Consider the following 17,636-nt stretch of genomic DNA (forward strand, 5'->3'; position numbering starts at 1 on the left):
GTATGCCCCTGCACTCCGAGGTCAGCTGCAGCTCTGCTGCAGTCGATGCTGTCGCGCCTGCGGAGCTGACAGCATGGCACAACCCATGGGAGCAGCTGCAGCTGCACAGTGAGTGAAGTGGCTGTGCCTGCAATGTGCCCAGACACAAAGTACTGCTCAAGTGACAAAGAAAACAGATTACAGGAAAATTACATTGGTTTGTTCTGTCCTCCCTTTGGCTGTAATAATTTTGCTTCTTTAACAGCATTTCCAAATACAATTGCTGCATTTGTCAGCTTTTCTGCAAGCTGTTCCTTAACGTCTCCCAGAACATTAGAAAATTGATGAACAAACCGTCTAGAAATAATTTCAGTACTGCCAATACCTTATTATGGCATGTGCTGCATGGCTTTTGAGTGTTTATGGTTAACACTGTCCATCTTTTCTCAACAATCACAGGATTTCCTAGCTGGACTGAATGAGGGGCAGCATTTGAATCCTAAACTTCTAAGTGCCTATTTCTAGTCCATAATTCCTAAGAGTAGTTCATAATCTTGGCCTAGGAGCCTGTATGAAAGCTGCCACCACACAGAACAGAGCACACCAATCTCCACACAAGCATGTCAGCATGGTGCTCCTCCCAACGTAAGTCACCACTCTTCAAGTAGGGTACACTCCCCATCCCCTGTTCCTTCTCTAAAGCCATTAAATTTGCATTCAATTCTGTAAAATACCAAAACTTTATTCCAAAAGGTGAAAAATGAAGATTCCAGTTCTCTTACAGCAAGAGGACCTTAGAGCAATGACTCTACCTCTGAGGTAAATGTTCTGCTAGATAACACCAGCGGTTTTTGCATGAAAAATACTGGTGGCAGCTATGATTCACACTGCTCTCAGTGCTAGCTCAGTGCTCATGTTCTGAACATGTATGGCAAATAAAAGACTTGTCTTCCCCAACAGCCATCCTTGTAGTTACCTTCAGTTACCCTAGTGGCAAAAAGACAGGTACTCATGGGCTTCTGAGCACCTGAGGGTTTAGTAAGGAATCTGATGATCACCTTCTTCAGCGTGAATGCCTCAGATCTACCCAACACAGATTTCAGATGCTACTACCTTAAATGAAAGCTAAAATCACAATTTACTTACAGTGCAGCTATTGCTAATGTAGTTTTCATGTAGAAACGATTCCCAATCAGACTGATCAGTGATATTCCAATTTGGATAGTCCAGAAAGACAGCATGGGCTATAGCCCCACTCTTCTCATTGCAGAGGGTCAAAGCCAGGTTTGCTCTTTCTCTGTAAAAACAATTTAATTTTGCAGAAGCTGAAGAAAGTACACCGAGAAAAGTGACTGTTAATTCAGCCTGTTAGAATCACAAAACTAACCATGTTCACAAGTGCTCCCAGGATCGGGCCTCAATAAAACTTCATTACCCACATCCCAACCTGATTCCAAATCACCAATTCCAAATATTTATTTTGTGTATGCTGGCATTATAACAATTCATTACTATGATGAAATATTACATTTTATCAAAACCCTCAATTACTATAAATTTGATACACAAAATGGAAATGCTCCCTCTTTTTTGTATGTGTCTTCATTTGTCTGTCACCCAGATAGCAGGGATCTGAAATGGTTGCCATTAACCCTCAGTGACCCATCAGCATTTCACACAGTCCATCTCTCCTGTTCACCACTGCACAGACAGATGAAGCACAGAGGGTTCATCATTATCTCCAGTGGTGAAAATATGGTAACAGAGGACCTCTACAACCACTCATTTCTGCCATGCAAGCAGCTAGGTTACAGGTGCCAAAACACAGAGAATATACTGGGCATCTTGGGGGCATAAAAAGACGAGACACCTTGAAACATATTTTATGGCAGAGAGAGGCTGTCTCCCAAGTTAGAATAGAGGCAAAAAATACCAATTCCTTACATTAAGTGGTAACTGGAGGAGAAGGAAAATATTTCAACAAACATAGGAAAAGAAAAGAGAATGGTCATGGGACACAGTGATTAAAACCCTCAGCCCCTCTACTTCTGTCACCCTCCAAAGGAAAAAGGATTCTGTTAGATGCAGCAGACAGCAGACATTGCAATCTGATGGTTTCATCAGGTACCACTCAGAAGTATTTCTCTTGAACTTGTGTAAAAAGGAAGCTAGCATGGAGTCACGCTTCACCACGCTGCAGCAGCACGCCAAGTTTGCAGTCACACATGTGTGAGGCAGAGAAGACATGGAAGCAGATTTCCTGTCCCTTTTTTTGACTAGCATAAGAAGCCACACCATGCAAAGGCTCATAATGGTTTCTGCCATTTAACACAATTTCTTGACGTTTCCTGCAAGAAGAGCAATACAATGCCCCTTAAATACTGTTACTTACAACAGGTACACAACATCAATTCTTCCAAAAAGGACATCTGTAGTATTGCTGAAGAGGCCAATAATATCCGACACATCACGTGATTCTGTTCTTCTGGCACTGATCACTCCTATGTCTCCTCTGGAAGAGGTTTTTGTAGTCATCTTGCAGGCTGCAACAAGAAAGAACACACTGCTGCTCTGGCAGATCCCACTGCAATCCACCATGCACTGCAGTTAAACTGATCCTTACAAAGAAGCTGAAGCAGCGCAATTCAGTTGGATTCCCGTACACCTCAACATAAATCCATACTGCCTGCATAGACATACAGCATGCCAACAGTGTACATGTAGAAATACAGCAGGCAATCATCACTCCTATTGTATACACTGTACATGCTACACAGGAAATAAATATCTTTAACAGGCTACAAATTGCTTTTATATTTATTCATTTATAGGCATTTGCATGCTCTCTTTCAAAACAGTGCCCATCATTATGAATTTCAAATTTACTAGCTGTAAGTCTACAGGGTTGGGAGGATCAGCTGCAAACAATCAGGGTAAGGACATCCTGGTGACATTAAACAGCAGTTTCAGGTGAGTTAAATGTATTTTGTACAAAACAGCACCTTTAATTTATGCCTATGTCAACAGCAATGCTTAAATTTCAGGAGGAATTGAAAAATCTGCAGTGTTCCTGCCCACAAGAAAAACATTACTGTGGTTCCACACTCACACCATTTGCCAGGCCCATGTGATTTATTGACCTGGCAATTTTGGAACATACAGAGGCAACAGCCCACCCACGCCTATCAACTAACAGCTCAGTCATCCTTCACCTGTGTTGTGACACTGTAGTGTAGCCTGTTGTGATATAATTGAGAACTGGGCATGCAAAACCCAAAGTGACCAGCACAACAGCTTAGTGCAATTTCTAAATAGACTTGTGAAAAATATAGTATTACTAGCTCAAAAGAAGTCTAAATAAGCAACGTACCTACACTAGCAGGGCACTTTTACCAACCTACCAAACACAACAGCCATTGCTAACAGTCGCTCCAGGCATTAGGCCCCACAGATCCCAGCTCAAATGGGATAATCCTGAATTTCATACTTTTTAAATCCAGAGAGAGTTGCATGTACAGCTCCATCTTCCTCCCACGACCAAGACACTGTTACATGTGACAGCACAGGTCTCAGTCATGCCACAAACATTTGCAAAGAGGTTCCAGAACCAACCTGAGGCAAAACATCCTCTGCAGGTTTTAATGTGTGCACTCAGCAGAGCTGTGGTGATGTAGAAAGAACCAGCTGGGCATAAGAGTGTACTTATTACTGAGTACATAAGAGTGTACTTATTACTGAGTATAGCAATAACATCTACAAGATAAAACCCCCTATACTAGCTTGTGTAACAAGCTTCCCAAGTATCTGCAGTACTAAGGTGTATATATTGAGAGATATGTGTATTTATCTTCCCAGTGGAGTGGAAGGCAGCTGCCCCCAGGGCTAAATGACAGGTGATTCTTAAAATGAGCGAAGAGAACGGCCAAATAATTCCTTTCTGCATTTCATTCAGTAACTGCAAACTGGGAGACTACTAAAAGAGTTGGTTTAGTAAATCATTAGTAAACAACCATTAGTAAAATGGTTTTTATTAATACCAACTGCATGTCTCAAAATAAATGAGAATTTTAAATTGTCATTCACAGACTGTGGTCAAGCAGTAAAATTACCCCAACGGAGGAGAAGTTTGCCGCATTTCTACATTCAGTTTCTTAACTTCATTGAGAAAGTCTCACCCCTTCTCCACCAGCTCCTCTTAAAGGCCCTCAACACTAACGCAACCGGAAAGCAGCATTCACACGTTAAAAATGTACCGTTTCCCTGAGAAAATGCGCTCTTCCTACAGCAGCTCCTGTGCTCCTGTTCCGGGAGCAGCAAACCACAGACGGGCCGTGGCTGAACCAGCAGGTAAGGAACCGTTCCTGTCCCGAGCCAGCTCTGACCCCTCACAAACACTCCTAAAGCCAGGCGCACTCCTGTGGTACGCTGCCACTCTCTGACCCGACGCACACCGAGTGACCCCCACTGAGCGCCTCTGCGGCCGCTCGCGAACCGCCCCCCAGCCCACTCCACACCGCGAGCCCGCCGCATCCGGTAACGGCTGCCGCCGCTCCCCGAGCCGCCGCGCCGCCAGGGGGCGCGCTCTGCAGCGCGGGGCCGCAATCTGAGCGGGCTCGCTCTCACCTGCCTCCCGCTGTGGAGCCGAGTCCCAGTCCCGGCGCTGGGGGGAGCCCAAGGCCCGACTGAGGCTCGGAGAGACGACGTCTAAAGACCGACCAACCGACCGACCGACCGACCGTACTGGCTGACTGCCTGCCTACTGCCTGCCTGCCTACTGACTGACCGACCGACCGACCGGCCTGCCTGCCTGCCTGCCTACTGACTGACTGACTGACCGACTGACTACTGACCGACCGACCGGCCTGCCTGCCTGCCTGCCTACTGCCTGCCTGCCTGCCTACTGACTGACTGACCGACCGGCCTGCCTGCCTGCCTACTGACTGACTGACCGGCCTGCCTGCCTGCCTACTGCCTGCCTGCCTGCCTACTGACTGACTGACTGACCGACTGGACTGACTGCCTGCCTGCCTGCCTGACTACCTGACTACCTGACTACTAACTGACTGACTGACTACCGACTGACTGACTGACCGACCGGACTGCCTGCCTGCCTGCCTACTGACTGACCGACTGACCGACCGGACTGACTGCCTGCCTGCCTGCCTACCTACTGACTGACTGACTGCCTGCCTGACTACTGACTGACCGACTGACCGACCGGACTGACTGCTGAATACTGACTAACCGCTGCCTGACTGACTGACCGACCGACTGACTGACTGACTACTGACTGATCGACTGACCGACCGGACTGACTGCTGAATACTGACTAACTGCTGACTGACTGACCGACCGACCGACTGACTGCCTGACTACTGACTGACCGACCGGACTGACTGCTGAATACTGCCCGCCTGACCGCCCCCCACTCTCTGCCTCGCAGCCGCGTCGGGACGCGCCGCCGTTACCCCGGCAACGACGCTGCGTGAGGTCAGAGGTAACGGGCAGGGCTAGCACGGGGAGGCGGGAAGATGGCGTCTACGGCGGCCGGGAAGCAGCGGATCCCCAAAGTAGCGAAGGTGCGGGGGGGAGGCAGCGGGCTCGCGGCCGGAGGGGCGGGTAGGGGAGCGGAGGGCGGTCGGGGCCTACCCTCTCCGGGCGCTCCGGACCCCCGGCTCCCGCGGCCTTCGGGAAGCGGGTGAGCCGCCCGCTGGTCCCCACGGCCGCCCCTTAGCGCGGCCTCGGGAAGCCTCGCCTCCCGCCGTGCCCCAGGCAGGGGCTCGGGCTGGCGCTTAGGGCCCTGCCGCGCTCGGGGGGCGCGGGGTGTCGTGTCCGTCCTCGGCACACACCGAGCGCAGGCACCCGCCGGGGTGAATCAATGGGTCTGAGCGGGGAAATCCGAGTTTTCCATTGGGAGAAAATGCGAATCGAGGGCTCTCGTTCCACAGGTGAAAAATAAAGCGCCTGCAGAAGTTCAGATCACAGCAGAGCAGCTTCTAAGAGAAGCAAAAGAGAGAGAACTCGAGCTTCTCCCACCACCTCCCCAACAGAAGATCACAGATGTTGAGGAGCTAAATGACTATAAACTCCGGAAAAGGAAGGTAAAGGAAAAATCCCTGATCTTGGTGCTCACCTAAAGCCCGAAAACTTCTACTGTGTTCTAACTTAAACAAGAGGCAGTCTATTTTACTGTGTTTGCAAATGCTATTGCTGTTCCGTATAATTGCAGTATTAGTCCATAGCTGTCTGCACTAATCGTGATTGTTTGATAATAGTCTTGAAACTTGACCATTTGGCATAAGAGGTTTTAGGGATCAGTTTTTCTGCTTTATGTGAAAGGATTGCTTTACTTATACAAACTTATCTATGGCTTTGTTCTGCCTTTTCCTTTGATAAGTGCTGTTGTGGATCAGTAAAGCAAGCATATCCCTTACAGGGAACTGTAAAGAAATTGCAGTGTTGGAAACATTTCGATGCAGGCAGCACAAACCAGGGCTGTCGTTCCCTGAAGCACACACACGTGTGTTCAGAGCTGGGGGCTGTGGTGGCCTGGCCCAGCACCCCTGTGTTCAGCCCTGAGTCGGTGATTGTTCCCTTCTTGCTACAGTGGGTAGGGCTCCTCGTGAACATGTCAGGCCTTGCTGTGCTGGACACAGGTGTACCTCCCTTGGGCACATGGGGAGCAGCCAGAGCCAGTGATCAGCACCACAGCACTGCAGAAACAGTGTCTGATGGTACCTTTTTACACGTCCTGAATGGCAGTAACAGCCTGCACGTTAACTGTGTTACACCATGTTAAACACCGGTAGCATTGATCCTGACAGTAGCCAAGCAAAGGACTGAAGGTGCCCTCACTGTTCCACTGGCAGTGAAATTTGTCTGGTACATACTAAATCTGGGGAATAAGAATAAGACATCCTGCTCTAAAGAAAAATTCGGAGTAGTGATACATACAGGTCAGAGTGAACAAACTTGTGTTGAAGCATCCAAGTATATTCTGGATTGTCTGCAATAACTGGATTACATCTGTCCACATAATGTTACTATAGAATCATTAAGCAGGAGATTTAAAAAAAAAAAAAAAAGGACAAAAAATATTTTGTTGTTATTCCATCAGTATTTACACTTTGAGCTTCTGTTATGCAATTTTTAGGAAGTGTATTGAGTATGATCTGTTACTGCATCTGTATGTGCGTAAGACATTTGGAATTAATTCCAATAATTGCAGTAATATTCCATGAGCCATTTATAACAAGATTGGTCTGTACAGAGGGATTTCTTACTTAAATAATTTTCTCCTCAGACTTTTGAAGATAACATAAGAAAAAACAGGACTGTGATCAGTAACTGGATAAAGTACGCACAATGGGAGGAAAGCCTGAAAGAAATACAGAGGTAATCACGATACAGCTGCAGACATCTCTTACAAAGCTTTTAAAACACGTAGTGACAAATAGCATCAAAGTCTTGGAGGCACATTACAGACACAGCTCTCTTTACTTTCCAGAGCCCGTTCCATTTACGAGCGTGCTTTAGATGTAGACTACAGAAATGTCACACTCTGGCTGAAGTATGCAGAGATGGAGATGAAGAACCGCCAGGTTAATCATGCCAGAAACATCTGGGACCGAGCCATCACCACCCTCCCCAGGGTGAACCAGTTCTGGTACGTTTGCAGAGAGCAGAGCGTTGTTTCCAGCCCCAGAGACTTAAGAATCATGTTACTGGTTTGGTATCACGCAACAGTGCATTGGCTTCTGTTTCTCCAAGTCTTCAGGCTAGTCTGAAGAAAAGAGGAAGGCTTAAATCTTGGAATGGTTTTGTACTTTTCAACTAATGAGAGTACTGGGAGAGAGGATGTTTGTGTGCCTGCATGCTGCCAGTCACAACAGTGTCTATAGGCATTTCTGGGGTGTAGGTGGGAAATAGGTGAAGAAATCTCAGTAATGCTCTTATCAAGCACTAACAACATCCTTGTAATATGTGTTTATTGTGTGATTGTAAAAACTGGCTCTTGTTTTCTAAGGTATAAGTATACATACATGGAAGAGATGTTGGGGAACATTGCTGGGTCACGTCAGGTGTTTGAACGCTGGATGGAGTGGCAGCCAGAGGAGCAGGCTTGGCATTCCTACATTAACTTCGAGCTCAGATACAAGGAGGTGGACAGGGCACGTAGCATTTATGAGAGATATATCCTTTTTAGTGTACTGCAACACTGCCCAAGTTTAGGCCTGCATCTTTCATTTCTTTATCTATTCTACCTCCAGCTATGTCCCTGTGCTTCTTTTTACTGTGGCATGTTGGGAGTAGGCCACCATGGCAAGAGCCAGCAGTAGGTGTTTAAAGTGTTTTGTATATGCTTTCCAAAGTCATTCAGCAAATGCACATCTTGCCACAACAGTGCGTATGTGACAGCACTCATGCTTATAGCTTTTTTGCTGTCATAATTTGTTTCAGATTCCTCCTCTTTAAACTTCTCCCTGACCCTTGCCTGATTTTTATCCCTTTCTAAACTTTCTGCAAGTTCTCAGGAAGGCACAAGCCTTTGCATACTTAGAGTTGTTTTGTGTCCTCTTCCCAGCTGGATTTTTTTTGCATATGCCATCCCTGGGAGTTGTTCCGTGTGGTCCATGACCCTGAAGTCAGTGGGAAGAATGCAATTTGAAATGTCAATCCAACTGCCACTGTTTCTTTAACATAGCTCTACTTGTGATTGTGCATCCTGACGTTAAGAACTGGATCAAGTATGCTCGCTTTGAAGAGAAGCACAGTTACTTTGCTCATGCAAGGAAGGTATACGAGAGGGCAGTGGATTTCTTTGGAGAAGAACATATGGATGAGCACTTGTACGTGGCTTTCGCAAAATTTGAGGAGAACCAGAAAGAAGTAAGACCTTGATAATACATCACACTAATGGCAACCACCTCCATGAGATTCCTTCCTGAATATCAAACTTAAGGCCACTTAACATTCACTGCAGTACTTTCATTTTCCAGCACCTTGTGAGATATTGCTGTTGTAGTCTGAATTAAAGAGGCAATTTTTTGCTTAGCTTCTATTTACCTTTTGGTGACATCAAGGAAATATGTTCTAAGAAAGGTGGGCACCAAATCTGCCAAGCCTGAGAACAGTATCATTGGATGAAATACATATCCTCAGACTTGTAAGTTTGTTGGAGGTTGTAGGCCTGCATGACAAAAACTGAAGGAGCCATGTTTTTCCCAGGTGTTCTCTTTAAAGTGCCCAGGCCATTCAGGAATTGCAAGTACTCTGTGAACCCAAAACCACAACTTCTTGAATATATCCTAAATACTCCAAACCTTGTAAATGAATAAACAATGGTGGGGTTTAATATTTACAGATATTTCTACTCCCTGCCCCGGGTTTAACATTTCGGGGAGATCTGTGCTAGTCCTGTCTCAAGTAATTTATGTTGAGATATTCTATGATTCTGCATTTATTACTGCCAAAAGCTCATTGAGAAACTGGGTGGGGAAGACAGGAGCTGCTTTGTAGGTGTTACTCACATGATAATTAATATTTTCAGTTTGAAAGAGTAAGGGTGATCTACAAGTATGCCCTGGATAGAATCCCAAAACAGGAGGCCTCAAATCTCTTCAAGAACTACACCATCTTTGAGAAGAAGTTTGGAGACAGAAGGGGAATTGAGGACATCATTGTCAGCAAGAGGAGATTCCAGTATGAAGAGGAAGTAAAGGTATGTATTAAAACATCCACTGGGCTCATCATGCATCCCACTGCTGCTTAAGGTACATGAGTGTCTCAGGATGTGAAGGCTGATGAGTCTTGTTACCCTTGATGCCCAGTCAAAGAAAATAACATCTACCGGGAAGAGAATGATATTTGCATTCATGGCTTGTTTTAATTCTGTATTCTAATATAGACTGCAGAGACAAAGTTTTTGATTGAACTCAGAGCTCAGTACCCTTCACAGTACACTACAGTTTAGCTTCTAACTTCTTGTATTATACAGTAGCTGTTAGAGGACACGTCACCTGTGTGTAAATACCTTTTTGTGAGAAAACAGGTGTTCCACACCTGTTTGCTATTCACTGAATATCACATATTTCACCATTTCCTCTTCCCTTCTCACAGTTCAGTCTGTTTGCCTTCACTTAAAGAACATTTGCAGGTAAACTAAAAATAAAGAACTAAATGCACTTGAACCCCAGAGCTTTCACGTAAGCATACCTGAGACTGACAGTTTGCATTAATATACCAATCATCTCTTTTTTAAGGAGAAATTCTGTATAAAAGCCATACCTAAAGAAACAGGGTCTGTTGTTTGTAGTTACTGAAATTTCTTCCCCATTTCCCTACTCCCATCTTTCTGGAAGGCAAATCCACATAATTATGATGCGTGGTTTGACTACCTGAGGTTAGTTGAAAGTGATGCAGATGCTGAGGCTGTCCGAGAAGTGTATGAAAGAGCCATCGCCAACGTTCCTCCAGTTCAAGAGAAGAGGCACTGGAAGAGATACATCTATCTTTGGATTAACTATGCATTATATGAAGAGCTGGAGGCAAAGGCAAGTAGTAAGAACTGGTGGTTTTTTTTTCCCTGTCCTTCCCACATATTTTCCTTACATTGGATAGCTACAGATATTTTAGTGAGAAAACAGAGATATGAAAATACTATGTCTTACTTGTTGGATTTGCTATTTAAGTATGGGGGTGTTTTCCCCTCCCATATACAGGGGATAAAAATACTTCAGTTTCACCACAAACAGGTTGATAGTAATTAAACAGGTTGAATTGCCTGTTCCTGAACTTGTGTGAAAGTTTTTTACTTCAAAAAAAAAAAAGCTGTCTGTGATTGTTCAACAACAGTTGAACGATCAAACTCTTGCTATAGGGGCCTTTGAGGCTGTGTAAGTGTTTCTCATTACCAGTCACACAACGTGAGCTGCTCTTTATTTCATAAAATTGGAGTGCAGGATGAAGTGTTTGTTAAAGGAAAAAAAAAGACTTTTTCCCCAGAAAACAGGAACACTCCTGGTTTCATTGTCTATTTTTTAGTGTTGAATCTTATTTTGAAACGATTACTTGTATCAATTCTCAGAAGTCACAACCTTTGACCTGTGCACATTAAGTAGATAAGGATATTTACATCATGAGGATACACAGTTCTGAACGCTTGACTTCTGCAGTTTTGCAGATATTGCATGATGCAAAATCCAGCATAACCTTAGCAGTGACAAAGTGTTTCTGTTGCCCGTTCTTACAGGATGCGGAGCGAACCAGGCAGGTGTATCAGGCCTGCATCGAGCTCATTCCCCACAAGAAGGTATGGCTCCTCTAGGGCTTTGCATTGAGTCTTGGATTAAAACTGCCAAGATAAGATCCTTTCATTTTTTTTCCCTGTAAGGGATTTTCTCATGCAGATACAATGTAAGGGTTTCTCCAGTATTTTAGAATTTCTAAGTATGTTCTAAGAAGCTGAAATAACAGAGAGCCAACGGATAGTGCATGCAGTACTATTAAGCAGCAGGGAAGGCCTCTCTGCTATTTATTACTTACTTGTTTTCATTCTCAGACTGAGTCTTTTACTGCTCTGTCTTAGCCCAGTTGCTTGTAGTCTCTGCAGAGGACTTGTTGCTCTTTCTAATAGGGAGTTACCACCTTTCATAGCAACTGTTTGTAATTGTCTGCATGGCCCCACCTGAGGGAGGTGCACTTGATAGAACTCTTCCAGGTGTGCATTCTCCATTACAATCCAGCTTCAAGACCTATTTGGGTTTGTGGATGTTATTGCCAGTGAGCTTTTAACTAAAGTATCCGTGTGGCCAAACCATTAAAACAACTAATCAGCATTGCCATGGAATGTCAAGAAATCTTAGTTCCTGTGCTTTCTTTCTTAGTTTGTCATTAATTATGTCTTCTGAGTATCAATTGGGTAGGTTAGGATTAATCTCTAGTAATTTAGAGCTATCAGTGATAGCTGATATTTTACCAATCAGTTGATTGATTAAAAAAACATTTCTGTGTTTTAGAAGACTTCTGTCCTGGCCATTTTTGCTTTTGTTATTGTGGAATATATTGTCCTGTTTTAGAGAGGGTGTTTTGGGTTATGAATTCTCAACTTCTCAGCAGGAAAGCACTGAGGTTAAGTGGAATTAACAGCAGTAGCAGTAACACCTTGTGCAGACAAAACAGAATGTACGGACCCAGACAGAATGATTATTTTTTTAAGAATATGCGCAGTGTTATTTATAAGCTTCCACCCTAACCATCACATTGTTCTTTTTCTTTCAGTTTACGTTTGCCAAAATGTGGCTGCTGTATGCACAGTTTGAAATACGACAGAAAAATCTTCCACTTGCCAGAAGAGCTTTGGTAAGCTTTTGTTAACCTATAATAGATTTTGCTAACTAACAGTACCAAGGGAATGGCATTAAAAGTTCTTAAATTGTCCTTTATAAGGTGCCGGTTTAATCCACTTAAATAAAGCATCTGAGAGGTCTGCAGGGACCAGTGTTCACTGTCATGTATGATTTAAAAAGAAGCGTAACTTGGTATGATGATTAGCTATGGGCAGAATGAATGCAGCTTTCTGGTTTCAGCTGACACAACACACATCTGAATGCAGGAGCACCCAAATCAGCTTAGTGCACTTGGAAGTGTTTAACTGCTGCTGGTGTGTTTCTGTGACACTTGCACTAACAATAGCGTTTTAAAAAGCATTTGAAATAAACAGGAGGTTTTGAATCCCGGAAATGGTGAGCTGCTGAATAGAGCATTGGAGTGCCAGCTACAAGGTTGCTGATAGAAGCAATCACAGGGACTTTGGGCTGACTCGAGCTTCTGTGCAAATTCACTGTGTGAATGTCAGCATGTCAGTGACCAATGGAGTACATTTTGGCAGCAAAACCTTTTGAAATGAAACTTTCCCTTCAGTTCAGATATTCTAAATAGGCTCAGTGATGGCATTAGGAATTATGAGAGGAAGCCAGCTTTGGTAGTAGTTGAGGTGATTTGATTTTAAAGAGGAAGCTGATGAGATTTCTCCCAAACCCATGGCACAGCAGTGGCAAGAGCATAAATGTGAGTGCCTTCTGTAGCTGCCGCTGGACCAGTCTGCCCCAATGTGGTAGTAAAGCCTCTTGAGACAGACTTCTGCCCATGACCACAACAAAGTGAAGCAGAGGGGTTAAGTTCCCCATGAGACTGTTGCTGTCTCCCTGCAGGAGAAGATAGCCATCTGTCCTGCAGCATGCTGCTGTTGTAGCTTGGTGTAAGATAACCATCACCCAACACTACCACAGTCACCCACCAGCACCCTGCTTCTGGCTGCCTGTTTTTTGAGGTAAAGGCCATGGTAGATTCTGGAAAGGGTGCTTCGACCTGGCTAGAAATAAAGTTTCCTCTGTTTCTTCTAGGCTTCTCTTTTGTTGGTCTTTTCCCCTCTTGTTGCTTAATTTCTTTGACAAACTATTTTTAGTAGGTCACCTTTGTCTTATTTTGGAAAGCAGATTTTGTTGCAGTTATAATACTTTTTCAGACTGAGCCAAGATTTGGCAGTTTCTGTCTTTCTTTTGCAATGGATTGGCTTTGAGCCATCTCTTTGGCAGGAAGCCTTGCTCCTGTCCCAGGGTGAGGGTCCTGCACTGTCACCGCTCAGAAGAGAGAGTCCAGCTCCGGATCTGAAGCTTTTATCAGCGTGCAGATGGCATTTCTGCCTTATTCTCTGCCTTATTTTCATGTCTGCTGCAGACGGTGTGTGGATTTTTTGTTTTCCCAGTGACTCAAAGCGTGAGGCTCACCATGTACCAGTCTCAGATAGGCCCATTCTTAACTCTGTCTTTACAAGATTCCCAAATTAAGAATCAGAAACTGCTTCCTCGCAGCTTGGCACCATGGCTTAGGACACACAGGTTTCTTCAGATGCTAAAACATGCCAAAAAGGAAGTATTTTTTGAAAACATCATTCTCCATCACTTTTTACCGTAAGTGAGCAAGCAGGGAGCGTAGATAGTGTTTTGTGATGGTGAATAGCAGTGGTGGTTCAGGGGATGATTTTTCTTGATACAGGTCGTTTTATGATATACCTGGGAACTCGTACAGCCTGGTACTATGCTTGCTTCAGCTTTTGATGCAAGACGAAGCGTTCGGTTGATGAGACGGACTGAGTGTCAATGAATACATTGTGGGCAGTTGTGTTATGTAGGAGTGTAGTAAATTAGGTTTTCTGCTTTCAGAGTTGCTGTTGATGTTTATGGAGGCACACTGATTTTTCACACACTGGTTGGAATCAAACTGGCCCTGGCCAGAGTCTTAAAACCCAGACTCTGCTCAAAAGCGAATTTCAGTTCAAATACTGGAGATTAAATGGCTCTTGAGAAGACAGGGTGGAGCTTTCCTCTTTGCAAGGTCTTTAAGTGGGTTTTATAATTTGGGTTTTTCTTCCTAGGGTACATCCATTGGTAAATGTCCAAAGAACAAACTGTTCAAAGGCTACATTGAACTGGAGCTACAGCTGCGAGAATTCGATCGCTGCCGGAAGCTCTATGAGAAGTTCCTGGAGTTTGCCCCAGAGAACTGCACCTCCTGGATTAAGTTTGCAGAACTGGAAACCATCCTAGGGGACATCGACCGGGCCCGTGCAATATATGAGCTGGCCATTGGGCAGCCCCGGCTGGACATGCCCGAGGTAAGGGATGGGCAGCAGCTCCATGCAGGCGCCATTTAAAGGTATTTATTACACATTATGGCTAATTAAATGTAACTCATCTCCTGGCCTGGACAGAACTGCTCACTGAGTGCCTTAGCCTCTGTCTCATTAATTTAGCATCTGTGTCTTAGCAGGGCACACAGAACTGAAAATCCCGTGATAGAGCAGGGAGGGGAAGCATGCTTCCAGCAGTGCGCTGAGCAGATCACGTGCACAAGATCTGGTCCTGCCTGGTTGAAGCCCTTGCTGCTGCAGGCAGTTCCTCCTCGCATCTCTGAAACATTTTTCAGAGAGTTTTCACATTTATCCCTGCTCCTGCTCTGTTCTGTTCCTCCTCCCATCATCTCAGTGTTCTGTGAATGTAACAAGAGACTTCTCTTCTGCAGGTTCTTTGGAAGTCCTACATTGACTTCGAAATTGAGCAAGAGGAGTATGAGAAAACAAGAAGTCTTTACCGCAGGTTACTGCAGCGGACACAGCACGTTAAGGTATGTGTGGGTACCCAGAACACAGAGTGGTCTTGAATCTGGCCCATGGTGGATGGAAACCCTTGACTGCTTTGCTTCTCTGGCTTTTCCACTACTGATTTTCAAATCAACAGTGAACCTAAGCCATGTCTGTGCCATGAAGAGGGAAAGGCATTTTCTAACTTGCACAGGACAGCAGGCATCTCTTATGAAAGAAGCCTTTCCAAGCAGCCTTCTTATTGCTGAGTAGCTTTGGAATTTTACTTGCAAAAACCTTACAAGGTAAAAATAGTTGCGATGTTTCCAGTGTAGTTTGTTGCTGTTGTTCGGCTGAATTCAGACAGACTTGCCATGACCAAAAACAACCACAAGGAATTTGTCAGCATGGCTTGTGTGAATATTCTGTCTTGCCAAAGTGAGGCCAATCTCACACATGGGAAACAAATCTGGATTTTCCAGGTGTCTGCTGTGAGAAAGTACTTCAGACTTGCACTGACATTTGCTTTTTTGGCTATCTGGTTTTTAAACTGTCACTTAGCTGTCAGAGGTGGGAGTGGAGGTTTCAGCTTGATTTGATTGTTCCCACCACAGGTATGGATCAGCTTTGCACAGTTCGAGCTGTCTGCAGGGAGGGAGGGCAGCTTGTCCCGGGGCCGGCAGATCTATGAGGAGGCCAATAAGGCCATGCGGAACTGCGAGGAGAAAGAGGAGCGGGTCATGCTGCTGGAATCCTGGAGGAGCTTTGAAGAGGAGTTTGGGAGCGATGCCACTAAAGAGAGGGTAGATAAACTTATGCCTGAAAAGATAAAGAAGAGGAGAAAACTGCAGGCTGAAGATGGGGTAAGAGTTAAAATTCTGCGTGTGGTTGCTTTGAATCCCTGGTGGTTTCATGCTGGGGTCTGCTACACAAACCTGTCTGGGTGCTGTAACTGCGTATGTATTACTGCAGGAGCTGGAAGAAAGCTTTGGCCTGAAATGCGCTGCTGAGCTCCCTGCTCCGCAGCAGGCTAGGTGGAGAGCTCATTCAGAGTGAGATACACCCATGCTCAAGCCACCTGTAATTTAAACTCTGACCCTAGACAAATCAAACCAGCTTTAGGTAGTACTGTGCAGATTGTGTTTGTTTCTTAACTTCCTTTGGGAAACTACAGCCAGGCTGTTCATCGCATGTGCCTGCTCACTGTGCACAGCGGTAGTGCTGTCTTATACCCGTGCAGCTCGCTGGTCTAACAAGCATGGATTGTAATTTATCTCACTGTTAACTGTTAGAAGGTGCTTCTAATAAGCTTAACATGAACATGCAGATTAAATGTGCTTTACGGTACTCTTTTTCCCTAGTCTGATGCTGGCTGGGAGGAATACTATGATTATATTTTCCCAGAAGATACTGCCAATCAGCCGAATCTCAAGCTGCTTGCTATGGCTAAACTCTGGAAGAAACAGCAGCAGGAGAGCGAAGCTGCAGAGACGGATCCTGACAAGGACATTGATGAGAGCCAGTCTTAAGGCCTTGCCTTTCTCTGCCCTTTTCCTGGGCATTGTACAGTATTTTCTTTAGTGATAAATAAATGTATTTGAAGAGTTTTACTATTATTGACTTCAGACTTCTTTGTTTGAAAAAAAAAAAAAAAACAAACCATATTGGAGTTTTGATTCCCTTTGATAGTCCAACAACTGATAGAATTCCAACAACTGGAAGGAGGGGTCATGATCAAGGGCAGGGGGTAGCTGTTTCAGTGATCTGAGAACTGGAAGAACTGGACAGTGGCTTTGTTTTTAGCACAAGACCCACTGTTCTAAGGCTTCTGCAACCTATCCCAGTAAGGATAATGTGACGTGCCAAGACAGCAGATCTGCTTTCTGTAATGAGATGTCTCCAACCATTCTTGAATGATTTTCCAGTAATTCTGTAAAATGTGTATTGATCATGAGGATAACTGAAAACAATAAATCCTTTTGACTGCAACCTATCCAACTTCCATCCAAGTCAGCTTTTATCCCAGAAAACTGATTAGGGGAGATGATAACAGAAGTTAAATATATTGGAACTAGCCCTGAGAAGGCAAATCTGTAGAGATGGTACCACACAGTCTGTGTTTCAATATAGAATGGTTTGGGTTGAAGAGACCTTAAAGCTCCTCCAGCTCCAGCCCCTGCCACGGGCAGGGACCCCTTCCACTGGAGCAGCTTGCTCCAAGCCCCTGTATCCAACCTGGCCTTGAGCACTGCCAGGGATGGGGCAGCCACAGCTTCTCTGCTAGGGGACTCTGCTCTGCGAGCAGGACTTTGTGCTCCAGGTGGGGTGGGCAAGGGCATGGAGACCCAGATGGTTTTCCCCCTGATCCTTGGGGAACAGGGGCAATGCAGGTCAGAGCCTGCTCATGCAGCTGATGCTGATGAGAGTGATGGGCTTTTACCCCCACAGCCACCATGGGTGGGAGCAACAGGATCCACCTGGCCAACTAGAGCAAAAGGGAGCTTGATGAGGGGCTGGC

General features: G+C 45.0%; 2 protein-coding genes across 2 annotated transcripts in view; one reads left to right on the forward strand and one right to left on the reverse strand.

Moving 5' to 3' along the window:
• CFAP61 (cilia and flagella associated protein 61) overlaps positions 1-4,313 on the reverse strand; it is a 108,062-nt gene extending 103,749 nt beyond the window's left edge. The window contains exons 1-3 of the mRNA XM_065679276.1: positions 4,233-4,313; positions 2,372-2,522; positions 1,126-1,276 (exon numbers count right to left, since the gene is read on the reverse strand). Coding sequence (XP_065535348.1) covers positions 1,126-1,276; positions 2,372-2,514 — 294 coding nt within the window. The 5' untranslated portion in view covers positions 2,515-2,522; positions 4,233-4,313. The remainder of the gene's footprint in view (positions 1-1,125; positions 1,277-2,371; positions 2,523-4,232) is intronic.
• A 1,059-nt stretch (positions 4,314-5,372) lies between these two features.
• Positions 5,373-16,731, forward strand: CRNKL1 (crooked neck pre-mRNA splicing factor 1). The gene is made up of 14 exons (XM_065682604.1): positions 5,373-5,558; positions 5,928-6,080; positions 7,283-7,374; positions 7,487-7,645; positions 8,006-8,172; positions 8,690-8,868; positions 9,530-9,700; positions 10,341-10,532; positions 11,231-11,290; positions 12,259-12,339; positions 14,414-14,653; positions 15,061-15,162; positions 15,733-15,981; positions 16,480-16,731. The coding sequence occupies exons 1-14, from the start codon at positions 5,511-5,513 to the stop codon at positions 16,645-16,647; spliced, it is 2,061 nt and encodes a 686-aa protein (XP_065538676.1). The 5' UTR covers positions 5,373-5,510; the 3' UTR covers positions 16,648-16,731.
• Positions 16,732-17,636: the final 905 nt, after the last annotated feature.

Source organism: Lathamus discolor, chromosome 5 (genome assembly GCF_037157495.1).
Source record: "Lathamus discolor isolate bLatDis1 chromosome 5, bLatDis1.hap1, whole genome shotgun sequence".
Lineage (NCBI taxonomy): Eukaryota > Metazoa > Chordata > Aves > Psittaciformes > Psittacidae > Lathamus > Lathamus discolor.

What these genes read in the sequence shown, in the direction of transcription:
- CRNKL1 (XM_065682604.1), top strand. Translation starts at nt 5,511, where the DNA reads ATGGCGTCTACGGCGGCCGGGAAGCAGCGGATCCCCAAAGTAGCGAAG. An exon ending in AGCGGACACAGCACGTTAAG is followed by an intron (nt 15,163 to 15,732) that starts GTATGTGTGGGT and finishes TTCCCACCACAG; the next exon opens with GTATGGATCAGCTTTGCACA. An exon ending in AACTGCAGGCTGAAGATGGG is followed by an intron (nt 15,982 to 16,479) that starts GTAAGAGTTAAA and finishes CTTTTTCCCTAG; the next exon opens with TCTGATGCTGGCTGGGAGGA.